The 13,038-nt window shown below is 40.4% G+C and overlaps 1 protein-coding gene across 3 annotated transcripts in view; it reads left to right on the top strand.

Annotated features, from left to right (window-relative positions):
• LOC115795397 (ephrin type-B receptor 1-B) overlaps positions 1-13,038 on the top strand; it is a 170,057-nt gene that overhangs the window by 114,112 nt on the left and 42,907 nt on the right. For all 3 annotated transcript variants that reach the window (XM_030751287.1, XM_030751285.1, XM_030751286.1), the window contains exons 5-6: positions 1,303-1,638; positions 12,026-12,150. In XM_030751287.1, the coding sequence (XP_030607147.1) occupies positions 1,303-1,638; positions 12,026-12,150 (461 nt within the window). The remainder of the gene's footprint in view (positions 1-1,302; positions 1,639-12,025; positions 12,151-13,038) is intronic.

The following is a 13,038-nucleotide window of genomic DNA, read 5'->3' as shown; positions in this document are numbered from 1 at the left end:
TTTTCCACATGAGCATATCTGCTTATGTTTTTCCCAGCAATATAAATTTGGATGCAAATACATTTATGTGATGGATGACATAAAACATATGTGCTGTGTAAGTAACATGATTTGCAGTCCTTGCAGGTAAAGTTCTTTCAGTCCCCTCAAACAACCCTATGGCATATTTTGCTTTGCCATATAAATTTGGTGGCCTCTATGTGCCATTTGACCATGTATTACCTGTCCTCTCATCCAGACTATAATAATCATGCTGTGTGGGTTACACCCTTCCTCTCACTGGCCTCTCTGTTGTTGAGACACCGAGACAAGTTTGCAGAAGTAACACAAGCCACTGTGTCTTCTGTCATTCTCTCCTTAGCTCCCCTCTCCTATCTCATGTGGCTTTGTTGACTGAAGGAGCTATCTGCCTTATTTCCACAGAAATGTACTGTATAAAATATACATAAAATTCTTACTTTTGTGTATTTGCTCATGGGTAAAAATAAATGAAAAGAGGAAAAAGAGAGTCGAGTAATTCCTCAGAGGTTCTTTTCGATTCACGGTAGTCATGGATCTGGAAATGGGTCAGTTTAACTTCTCTTTTAATGATAAAGGTCAGGCTTTATGCAAGATAAATTGGTACCAGATCAGCTCTGCAGGGCTGCCTCACTTAACCTAAGCAGCACTGACTAAGGGTTTTGGAAAGCTTAGTCTGGTATCTGGGGGGCTGCTTCTAAGCAGTCGAAGGGTCTCTCAGCTAAGCAAAATTCTACAATGTCATTTAAACAGATTTTAACTCTTAAAGCTCCAATTGCAGAAGGCCAAAACAAGCCCCTTTTCTGCACTCTGATATTAAGCGACCACCCGAGCAAAACAATAGTTTCATTATTTCTTGATTTCTTTCTGAATATCGTTTCTGAGGTTCTGCTCCAGCTGCGGGCTATGAGGGAGTGAATGTGAGCGTGAATCTCCAGAGCCACTTGGATAAGAATACTCCATGCAACACTGCATTTTGCTAAATAACCAATGTTTGATAGACACAAACGTTTCGCTGTATGATCTCTCTGGGTGTGAATGGAATAAATTAGCATTCCAATTGTGCTCAAGATGAAGAAAAATAAGGAAAAAGACAAGTTGTTCTCAAAAGCAGCATTTGCATTCATTAGACTGTTGTAAAATGACAAAAGTAAAAGGAGAAAAATGTATGAAACCTCTTTGTTCTTTACAAGTGGTCTTTTAATTTTCTTTAAGGATGATGACAGCTTTACATAGATACAGTCAAGTTTTGCTTCCATAATTTATTTTTTTTTATATCTACAGGCGTTCCTTCCAGCCCAAGAAATGTGATCTCCATTGTCAATGAAACCTCCGTGATCCTGGAATGGCATGCTCCCAGGGAGACGGGCGGTCGCGATGATGTCGTCTACAACATAGTGTGCAAGAAGTGCCAGGCCAACCGGCGTTCCTGTTCCCACTGCGATGACAACGTGGAGTTTGTTCCTCGACAGCTGGGTCTCACTGAGACCAGGGTGTTCATCAGCAACTTACTGGCTCACACAATCTACAGCTTCGAGATACAGGCGGTCAATGGTGTCAGCAATAAGAGCCCATACCCTGCGCAGCATGTTTCCATAGATATTACCACCAACCAGGCTGGTAAGTACCTTTGCTTTGATCACCATTCAAAAAGCTCCTTGTCAATGTTCAATTTCATCCTCTAGCTTTTTTACTAGTATTGATGCTTTTCTTTTAAACTGTATAATTTTGGTAAGTATTCTGTTTATTCTGTTGTGTAAGTATTCTATGTCAGTTTCATTTGTGAAACTGCAAATACGCTGTTATTGTAAATACTGCGAATCATTTCATCCTGACAGAGCATCGTCTTTCACAATGCGCATTTTAGAGTCACACTTCACACTTCTGGCTTAGCAGTCTTCAGGGCTAGTGCAATTTCATATTTCTCCACTGTGAGTAATCAGAGCATGAAGAGAGAGTAAAGATGGTTAGGTGAGGTATACATGCGTGCTCTTCCCTGCCCTTTCTTTCCTGAATTAAGGAAACTGCTTGCAATGTGGAGGGGCAAAATGAGCACAGCTACCTAACAGATAATAGATATTCAAATCTCGTCACTGTTTGACACATTAAATGTCAGATTGGAGGAGATTTTTGTGTGCTTGTGTTCCTGTACATGCATGTGTATTCAGTCTTCCTGGGATGGATCTGTGTCCATGCTATGGTTAAGCTTTAGGGCGTTATTATTTCCTCTTACTCTCCTTGTCTGTTTCTCTGCGTGTTTGCACTTGCTTGTGTGGAATTTGTGTGGTGGGATCTGAGCCCAACCAATGGAAATGACAGGTTGAGGATATTGACTTTGATGGTCCTTTTTGCTACAAGCATTTTTTCATGCTTTTGTAGATCTTTGACTTGTACACAGAAACACCTATCAAGGGACAAATACTGACCATGTGAAACATTTAAATGAGGCTTTCTTCCCTTTTCTGTTTCTGTGGATGGGTCGAACTGTAAAAAGCAAAGCTTGGGGGAATTAAACAAACAAAGTGGAGCTGCTGTGTGATGAAAAGAAGATCGTTGAGTCTCAGAAGGAAAAAAGTGAGAAGTTTGGTAGCTTGAGTCCGTGGATCCTTTCGTCAGTCATGCACTTTGATAGCTTGTGTCATGTTTCCTATCCTCTATAGATGTGCAAATACATAGTGTGATCCGTTGATAAAATATATAATGTCAAATTAAGTCTAGTTGAGCCCTGTTTCACTGTAATTGTAGAATGAACTTTGCATTTATCTCAAAGACCAGTGACATAGTAATTGCTTCATCCAGATCTCCTTTGTGTGGGACTACATTTTAAAATTAAATTTGGCCCGCTTGGTTGAGGGCATACCACATTTGATTACAACGACTCTCTGAGAAACATAATGACCAACTGAACTTGTCTTTGTCTGAGAAAGAATCAGGAGATGAGTGGGAGGGAAGGCAAAGGCAGGATGGAGAAATGGAGTGTTTTTTTTTTCTTCCAGACTGAAAGACTGTGACAGTGAAGAAGAGGAAAATGAGGGAGTAAATAGGTCTGATTATCAAGGTGGCCTAATGGTGCTGACTGTCCCCATTTGACAGACTAATGGTACACTTGACAGATAGATGCAGAAGAAGCAATGCCCAAGCCTATTGTTGAAGTCTGCTGCAGTAATGAGGTGTCTGCAAGTAATCTGCCAAGCCTATGTCCAGCTCTATATGGCCCCATTGTAGACAGGTAATTGCACTGTTCCTGGCTTCAATGGGGGTTTTCAATCGAGGTCACCGACAACGCAGACATATCCAGATGGAATAAATGCTAATGTTAACAACAGCAACATCAAAGACACCCTTAAGATATAACTCTCTACATTTCCAAAGATTGTTTAGTAGACCAATTATATATTTAGATACATTATACATCCAATGTGAAAATTCAGTATAAAGTAAAGTACCACACTGGGGCCTAAGTAGTTACAATTTTGTCATCAGAGGGTGTGCAAAAGTCCTGTGTGGACTTCCATGCACCCATGAAGAAGTCTGTTGCTCCACACAAACTGCGCTCTACACAAACTGCACAAATTGCCCAGCTTATGGAAAGAGAGCTGTAACTCCCCCTCATGCTGATCTCAATGAGGGGGAGTATAGAAAACAACACCTAAAGGGTATCTGTGCAGGGAGTGTAACTGGGTAACCCTTCCAGATAGGAACCGGACTAGGACTACGCTAGCTTGTGACACCCTGCGGCTGAGTTGTGTGTCTCCTCCCTGAATTGAGCCAGTAATCTTTCACATGTAAGGCTAGCAGGTTTGTTGCTACAGGCGACTAATTTCTGTTTCCTTTTAGTCAGATTTGATAAACAAATGTTAATATAACATTTTTGGAAAGCTGTAACAAGCTGTAAAGAAAATCACTGGATGGATGGACGCTACGCCATGGAAGTGTGCATAATGCTTACATACTTATATAAACCCTAACTGTCATGCAGGCTTGTCGGCTGCACGTGTTAAAAAGGTTTCAGTTAAGTAAAATAATCACTTGGCAAATAATGATTAATCGCAGTATCAAACGCATGCAGCAAATCTCAGATTCAAGGACCTTCTTAAATTGTAGCCTTTATGTCCATATACAGCATTGCATCTTAATAGAACCCCAAAGCTTATAAGCATTGATACGGTTTCAGGTCACGGAAAAGCAATAAAAAAGACAGTTTTATCAGTTTCACACTCTTTCAGTTCAGGCCTTGATACCAAAAATTAGCATTTTCCTGATTCTAAACTACAAATAACACCATAAAATATATAATTTAGAAGATAAGTAGAGAATTCCCATGAAATATAGGCTGTTTGTCAAGGGCGGTGTTAGATTATTACCTTTCTGGTCTGATAACAACCTGTGAGAGGAGTTGTGTGAAGTGGTCTTGATAAAAGTTTGTACTTGTGTCGCTGAAGTCTTTGCATTTTCAACTTGACTCAGCTTTAGTGTAGATAGTCATGTGATTACAGTAAATCACATCTATCCAGAAAACAGTATCCAAGGTTGTACAGGCTATGAAAAGACAAGCTTGAGGGGAGAAAAAGGAGAAGAAGAAGAAGAGTAGAGGATGATGGGGGTGTGGGGGCAAAGGGATTTAGTGTGAATCACCAAAGAGGCCATTTAACTGCCCTCGATCCCAGCGTGTGTCTGGGAGGAAGAACTGATCAATAGTGTGATTTAGGAGTTCATTCACAGCCTTTGCTCTCCAGGAAACACACACACACACACGCGCACACACACAAAGTGATAAAGACACACAAAGGTTATATACTGCCCCCTCTAAGACCATCATTCAAGCCTGGCCTGAATTTAGTCATATTTATCTATCTTAGCCGCTGAATAATAGCTTTTATTGTATGTTGAATGGTTTAATTTAAAGATTTAGAAACTCTCTTTTATTCAAATGGATTTAGTTAAATACTATATACCCACAGAGTTAACAATATCTATATGGTCACACTGCTGGCAGTAAAACCACGTGTGGTGAATTCTACACTATTGTAGCCGTGTTCTCTCATTTATTCCATCCTGGACAGTTAACCTATACAAAGTGCTGCTGCCGAAGTGTTTTTTTTTTTTTTTCCCAACCTTCCCAAATGTGGTAACTCTATTCTCTGAGTTGTTATGTGGGACTGCTTTGGTGAACGCTTGATGAAATAAATATCCAAAAGCCTCTTGACTGGTGCTATTTTATAGAGCTAATACACAGCATTTCTCTGATCTTAGTAGCACAGCCTTCTTGACCTAGATTATGTGCCAACAATCCCTCAGACCACAGAGCGCCAAGTATATCTACAAACAATCCTCCTTCACTTAGTAGCTGTTTGGAGAGCTATTCCCACAGAAATGAAAACATTACTATCCTAAGCCTTCTATGGGCAAGTCTGACTGGGCGAGTTGCATTTAAGACACTAAGATGTAGTGCACTAGACTGAAATCCAAACAACCAGATGAATTAGAGAGCGCTGCCATCTGTGGGGTTCTACAACTCAATGAGATGTTAGGCAAACATGTCCGTGGAGACACTACTCATTATGTCTTCTCAGTTTACAGCCTTTCAATTTGTTTTGGGGTGTTGCCTTGTTCCGTGTTTCTTTACTCTCGTTGTATAAGATTTGGGGTGTCTGAGAGTTTCATCATCTTTCACAGTTCTTGGGGCTCTCTCCAGTGTGCCATTTTTATTTCATTCACTGTATATTCCCATAACTGTTGGATCCTGTCTCTGGATCCAGAAAACGAGGTATTAGCTCCAGGCAAAAAAAAAACAACAAAAGTGTGGGTTTGGATGCCACTGAGCCACCTTGTCAGTTCTGATGTCTTAATGTACTGTAGTGTTTCGAGTAAGCATAAGTTTGTGTTTCTGTGTGCACTTGTCCCTGTGTGAATGTATGTGCATGTGGTAAAGGGATTTTTCTTTTTTCTTTTTTTTTTGCTTCTTTTTTTATATATATATATATATATATATATATATATGTTTGGAATTGTCCACGTATAATGTGATTTTAAAAATAATTCAAACCATGGTTCCTTGACAGAAATCCTTGGTGCTGAACTGATCCCTCTTTAAGATGTTTGAGAGAGGCCCATTACCATGTAGTCATGGCTGGCTTGGCCCTCTGAGCCCCTGATAATAAGGTGGCAGGCAGTTGAACCTATGCCTTTGACAGAGCCACAGCACACAGGCTGCTCCCCTCATCTGAGACACTGAGTCGCTATTAAGAGACTGCGTGGTTCAGTAGCATGGCAGCATCTGGAAACACAAAACACAAGCACGCAAAGAACAATTTGTACATGTGGCAATGAATATGTTTATATGTATTTGTGCACTTTTTTTTCTTTACACAGAATTGAATGGGGCTACGATACAAGATCTGCTGATGAATTATAGTCTAACTTTCTGTTCTGTCATGGTAACTGAGGCAGAGCAGGAATTTCTTGCCGGGAATTCAAATGTGAACATGAGGAACTTGTATAGCCATCTCAGTCTATTTCTAACGAGAAAAAAAGGAGACTGGAAACTTTTATTGTCATTTTCAGTTTGACCTTATAAAACAATTTGGCTGCCTCGTACAGGATACAGAAAATAGCCTTTTACTAATAATAATAATTTAAAAGGGAACTTCACACTTTTTACTTTTAAACTTTATTTTGTTAGTCTGAGGCAGCACTTTTGACCTGGTGGAAACAGTTATGTAATCTCTACTGTGGCTTCAGAGGGACCTTTCAAAGATGTGAGAGAATAACCATCTGAAATATTGGCCATGAAGTTGGAAAAACAAGGGAGTTTGTAGGTGTCTAAGACATGCAATTTATTTGTGGAAATGTAAGATGTCAGATCTTTATCCAAAAAAGGACTAAAAGTTGCGGTATCTCTGAAGTGCAGCAGTTTTGACCATTCCTATTTAATAATAGAATTACACTGTAATCATACCAAAACCGCCGCTTCAGCTTTGTGCCTCTGCAAAGTGATGGTTAAACTCATCTATATTCTACAGTTGATTAATTGCACAAAAGTAAATAAGCTTTTCATTCTTTCGTCACTTTGTCTCGTGCTTCTGTCCCGGCCCATCTCTGTCCCTCCTTTTCTCTCTCTTTTTCTGTCTAAGTCAGAAGCTTGGAGGCTTTGACTTTGATTAATGGTGAGCCAAGCTCTGCATTAAAAGCCAGGGGCTGCGAGTGAGGCCAGATAAAAGTGGAGCACAGGAGCAAGGGATGGGAAAGATGGAGGGAGGAGGGAGGAGTGCAGGACACAGTCACCAATCACTGTCACCATCATCGTCCCAGGGTGACAGTGGGGGACGCAGTTGGTGGGGACAGCGGTGCTTCATTGGGCTGAACCGCACCCTCATATAGGCACAACACATTGTCTCTGACAGGCTCTTCACACATAGCCTAGTAGGACCCACATACATGTGCACATGATATTTTGATTTTTTTTTCTGTCCTGCTTTTCCTCTCAGAGCACAGTCAGTATGTCCAATGGGATAAGTGGTTTAACAAAAGGGTTTTTTTTTCCTACTTTTTCTTAAGAGAGGGTAGTGGAAATGTGTAGATGTTAATACCATAATATTCCAGATGAGCTGACGTTTGAGTTGATCTTTTGGGAAAGAAAAACAGCATTAGTTATGCCAAACTAAACTGGTTAAAGGAATAATAACAGGGACATCTCAGCTCAGGTACAAGTTCCTTTGGCACGAGTTAATGAACATAAAAGGCTCTGATTGGATGTTGTTTCTCCAAATTCCTCATCAACACCTGAATCGCAGAAAAAAATGAAGATTCTCAGATGTGGGTTGTGAGTCAGCATCGCAATTCATGTTTTTCTGACTGACTTTAGTTGGGACAAGGACTCAGGGTTCTCCTCTTCAGCACCCCCCCCCCCCCCCAACCCACCCCACCCTTTTTTTTTCTTCTTCTTCTTTTTTACTGCAGTAATTTCTGCATGGAGTGCCCCTCCCTGGGGTCTGTCAGGAACAGTGTGTGCCTGTGGCTGGTAATTGATAATGCGGCCCAGGCAGCCCTAGCCCTGGTCAGTGGAGCGTGAACTAGCCTGAGAAGCAGAGAGGCTGAAGTGCACTGAGGTGAAGCTTAGCCCTTACTCTCTCTGTCTAGGGCAGGGGAGCAGGAAAGAGGGAGGGAGGGCAGGAGGTGAGAGCCAAGGGAGGCAGACGGAACATAATCCATTCACACTGACAGGATAAACAGAGCCTATTCATTTGTTCAACATTTACATTTTATGCAATTATCTGACACTCAAATCAAGAAATACTAACCCCAATCGAAGCTGAAGATGCTGTAGAATAACCCTGGCTTCCTACAAAGCATTATTTACTTGCAAACACATTGAATGAAAAGGTCAGGGGTATTTTTTTTCCCCCCTACTGTAACTTGAATGCTTATGCAAGAGTGAAGTATATAGAGAAGGAAAAGAAATAGAATAATCACAGAGGAGTGTGATAAAAGGATCACTTAGTTGAGAGAGGGTGCCATTTGCTGCCTTTTGAACAGAGGAGTTATTCAGAAAGATGTGAGTGGAGACCAGGTGGAGTGATGACTAGGCCTCAGCAGCAAGCAGGCCAAGAGCCAAGTGGCTGATTGGTGCAAAATGTAGAGCATGAGCTTGTGTGGGGCTGTATTTATGCCTGCAAACCTGGGGGTGGGGATTTCTTTCCAGGACTATATGCAAACACGGAGGCTTTGAACTTATATGAGCAGCAGGCAGTATATATTTTTAATCAAAGTTGCTTGTATGTTCACAAATTGCTTTGATGAGTAACACTGGTTGATTCAGCCTTTAACTTTAAATTAGAGTTCATTATAGCACCTTGAAAGAGTTTATGATGATGCAGTCAAATCCGGGGCATATTTATATATGTCATTACAGAAAGTGATTTGTACATAAAAAAGTTTTTATTAGATAATTTGTGGATTTGAGGATAATTTGTGGTATTTTTTGGTATGAAAAAGGTTGCTGCCTCGATCACAGATTGGTGCATTCCAAGTATTCTGCTTAATTTATTATTATTTTTTTTTACAAAAATTAGAAAAGAGGTAGCAGAGGTAGCATTTATAAAGAGTTTGACACTCAAAGGCTCTGAAAGCTAATCTGATTCCTGCAATAGGAGCGTCCTACAAAGACGACATGCAGAACTGTGTTTGGTCAAAATAAAGTTTTAAGTTGTGTCTTCACTTTCTGACCTTTGTGTTATTCCAATGAAAACAAACACAACTTCATAAATTTACTGCATCTACAATATGAATATGAAAAACCAAGTTGCAGTATCTGCACATTGCCTGTTTCACTTTGCTGCACAGGCTACAGTTACTGCAGCTCAGAAATCTGTGCCATAGTGCTTTCTGCACCCTCTGCAGCAGAAAGGCAGCTAAACAAAAAAGAGGGTTTTGCTTCTTCACGCTGCTCTGAAACTTCAGGCAGAGGAAGGCCACACACAGTGGGAACCATGTGGACCAAATGAACAACCAAAATCCCTAATGCTTAATGAGCAATCCAGCACTATTTATGATATTTATATTGTGTCATATGTGATTAACATACATTAATACCACAAACAGGTGTAGGGAAAATCAGTATCAATGTAGCTTAGATGTTGTTGTTAGCAACAACAGGATGCAGATTTATTAAATATCAAGTGAGAAAAATCTGCAAAAGTAATAGTAAGCCATAAGACTGCCTGGTGGACTCTGCATCAGCATGTGACACCTTCTTTGGGTGCTAAAAATGGGATTCAATTTAATTTAAATTCAATTTATTTTACTTCACACTTGTAGTCAATACAGATTAAAAACACGCCTGCAGCTGATCAGATGCTGCTCTGCTTCAGACTCAGGTCTTATCTTGAGTTTAAAAAAAGTCTTCTTAGGCTTCCATTTAACTTAAATTCAAATATATGACACACAAGAGTTTTAAGACGTAACACAACACACAGACGTAGGTGCAGGCACATCCATGTGCGCGCACGGCACAAGTTTTATCGAGTTTTATTTATAATACAATCTATGAGCAACACGTGAAGCAGGAAGAGGAGCACAGATAATAGCAGCATCGCAGTGCAAAGGGCAAAAATATGGGATGAGCAGGAAATTGCCTACTGTCTGGGTTAATTGACAGCCCATGTGTGTGCATTCAGGTGTACTTGGGCTGAGGGATGGGATATTCTGTGCAGCTGGGTCAAAACAATCATGATACTATAGTGATTTGATTTTAAAGGGTTTCATTACGTGAATAAAATGCAGTTCATATGCAAACAGCGGCACTTTGGCTTTGACTTGAAGATGCTGGCTGGGTGCAGACTTGCTTTGTTTTCCCCATCTGCTTTGTAATGTGGTTCACTATGACATCACTGATACTGATATCAGCAATAATAGAGTATACTGTTGGAAGGAAAAAGCTTTTGAAATTGCTAAGAAGTTTGCCTTGATTACTCAAAATATGCTGTCCACAGGTCTCACATTTATTTCCACAGACGATACAAATACTATTATGCAGGGTAGGAAAAAAGCCTGTAAGGTTTTTACAGCGCGGAAAATGTGCAGAACATAAACATTTCGCTAGCAGCTTATGGTTTTGTAACGACCGGACTGATCAATGTTTTTTACTCAAACCTGACTGGATGAAAACTTCTGACTTTGAATGAACTGCCAGAGGATCACATAATTTACTACCCAATGATCTGTAAAATCGTATCTGTTTCCTGAATGAATAAATGGCCATAGATAATATTTTTGTCTCATCAGTTTATTATTTGTATTTTTATATTAACTGTTGCTTTATGCGCTTTAAAATTAGACATAAGTCGTGACATTTTTTTTAAGTGTTGGCAGTGTCGTGCACGTCTTGCAGTCCTCGCTGTAAATTTATGAATTTTACATTTTAGAAGTAAATTGGCTCAAGGTCCAGTCTGACCTTGCGAAACATGTTCTATTTGCCAATGATATGATAACAAGATATGTATTACCCATGCAATAGTATATATAATTTCATATGTAACTTAAAACTGATGTCCAGTTTGGTAATTTATGGCTGCATTTACATGTGCACAGTAATGTGATGTGAATTGATGCACTGTGAATTATGATGTATAAATGATGATGATTTTAAGTTTTAAGTAAGCAAGATTGTGTGAATAAGTAGTCCTGAAAGGGATTAACCCCTGCATCCAGTGCATCCTGATCCTAGATGCTACACTTATGTTCCTAAATTCTCTGCCCATCAGCGGACAAAATCTAACACAATGGTAGTCGGACTCTTGCCAAGCTCGTGGTGATTGAGCATTCTGGTAGCCAGCGTCCTGCTCACGAGAGCTTACACTCAGTGCAAGTCCACGCCCACAAACCTTAGCCAAAACTGGCAGATCTGTTTTGGCTAAAGCCAATTTATAGTTGGTCCTGTGGTGCCAGAATATGGCAGAGTGCAGCCCTAATCGCCCTAACTCAGCTGCTTACCTGCTTACTAATGAGAGAGGCAGCCGGACTGTTTAAGCTTCTCAGTCTCTGAGAAGAATGCGGATAGCAAAATAATTCAGTTTGTATTTGTGCAGCAGCATGATATTTTATATGCACACAGAATAAGATGCATGCAAAAATGCACCATTATTAAAATGTGGACCGTCGTGTGTGAAAGTATTTGGACTGAGATGTTGAACTAAGTGCACTAAAGACCTGCCAAAGCAAATCTCCTACCTTGTAACTTTAAAGAAAGTGATCTGCATGTAAAGCACCATTTAGCAAGACAAACATGCACAGAGCACAAAATGGAAAACATACCTCTGCGCAGCTGCTCAGTCAAACTTTGCAGCCCAGAATTACTTCCCTCGCTCGCTGTTGGGTTTAATTATCTTGAATTGTACTCTTGAATAAACACCTACAACCAACAAACATTTGTGGGTGAGATAAATCTGTAATTAATAGCAGTTATTATTGAAGTGAACTAATTTTGTGTTGCTCGTTCCATTTCCTGCAGCTCCCTCAATAGTTCCCATCATGCACCAAATCAGCTCCACCATGAATAGCTTCACACTCTCATGGCCTCAACCAGAACAGCCGAATGGCATCATCCTCGACTACGAGCTGCGCTACTATGAAAAGGTAAGTGTGTGTGTGTGTGTGTGTGTGTGTGTGTGTGTGTGTGTGTGTGTGTGTGTGCTTTTGCATTTGAAGTGGTTGAAGTTCTTTTACTTGTCTCCTACTCTGCATATTCAGCTGCATATAAAGCCCCCCCAACAACTAAAGCTCTCCTAGATATCTCTGAGCAGAGTCCCCTGGGTTGATAATATGTTCTTTCACTGTGTTCACTCTGTGTCTCCCACTGTTCTTTGGTTTCGGCTGTTGATGAAGTGAATAGTTTGACCTCTGCTCCAGGCCCACTCTGCACAGTGCAGCAACCTGTCCCACTGTGAAAATGCATTGCATCTGGAGGGAGTCACATCGACCCGTCTGCTCACACACAATATGTCTGCTTTATTAAGTCGCCAGTCCTACCCCACGGAGCCTATGCTGCACAAGTATTGACCTGTAGGCTTTTCCCAAGGCCTTGGACATAATGATACTGAGAGATTGGAGACTTCAGCTTTTTGTTTGGGTCCTTGTTTGTCCTCCTCAAGCTGATCAATAGGTATAGCAAAGTTGGTCATGCACAGTTTTTTCTTTTCTTTTCTTCAGTTCTCATCATCTTAAGCTAAGACTTTTCTAAGATTTGGTGCACCTTCACCCATGTTCTGCTTTCCAAATAAAAGATTAAAAAAAAATCAATTTATTTATTTACTTATTTATTTATTTGTGTTGCGTTATTTACCTCACACAAACTCATTTGGGCTAAGTCTTCAGGGTCAGTATTCACAATCCCACCGTAGAATAGTTTTGTCACATTTAACATTTTCTATCAGCGAGAACAACAATCGTGTTTTTAAATAGTGTTTGCAGTTGGAAACTCACTTATCCAATATTAGCTGCAGTGCTTGCTGTTTTCCCCCCTGG

Source organism: Archocentrus centrarchus, chromosome 17 (assembly GCF_007364275.1).
Source record: "Archocentrus centrarchus isolate MPI-CPG fArcCen1 chromosome 17, fArcCen1, whole genome shotgun sequence".
Taxonomy (NCBI): domain Eukaryota; kingdom Metazoa; phylum Chordata; class Actinopteri; order Cichliformes; family Cichlidae; genus Archocentrus; species Archocentrus centrarchus.
Note: the sequence above shows the minus strand (reverse complement) of the source record. Positions and strands in the feature narration are given on the sequence as shown.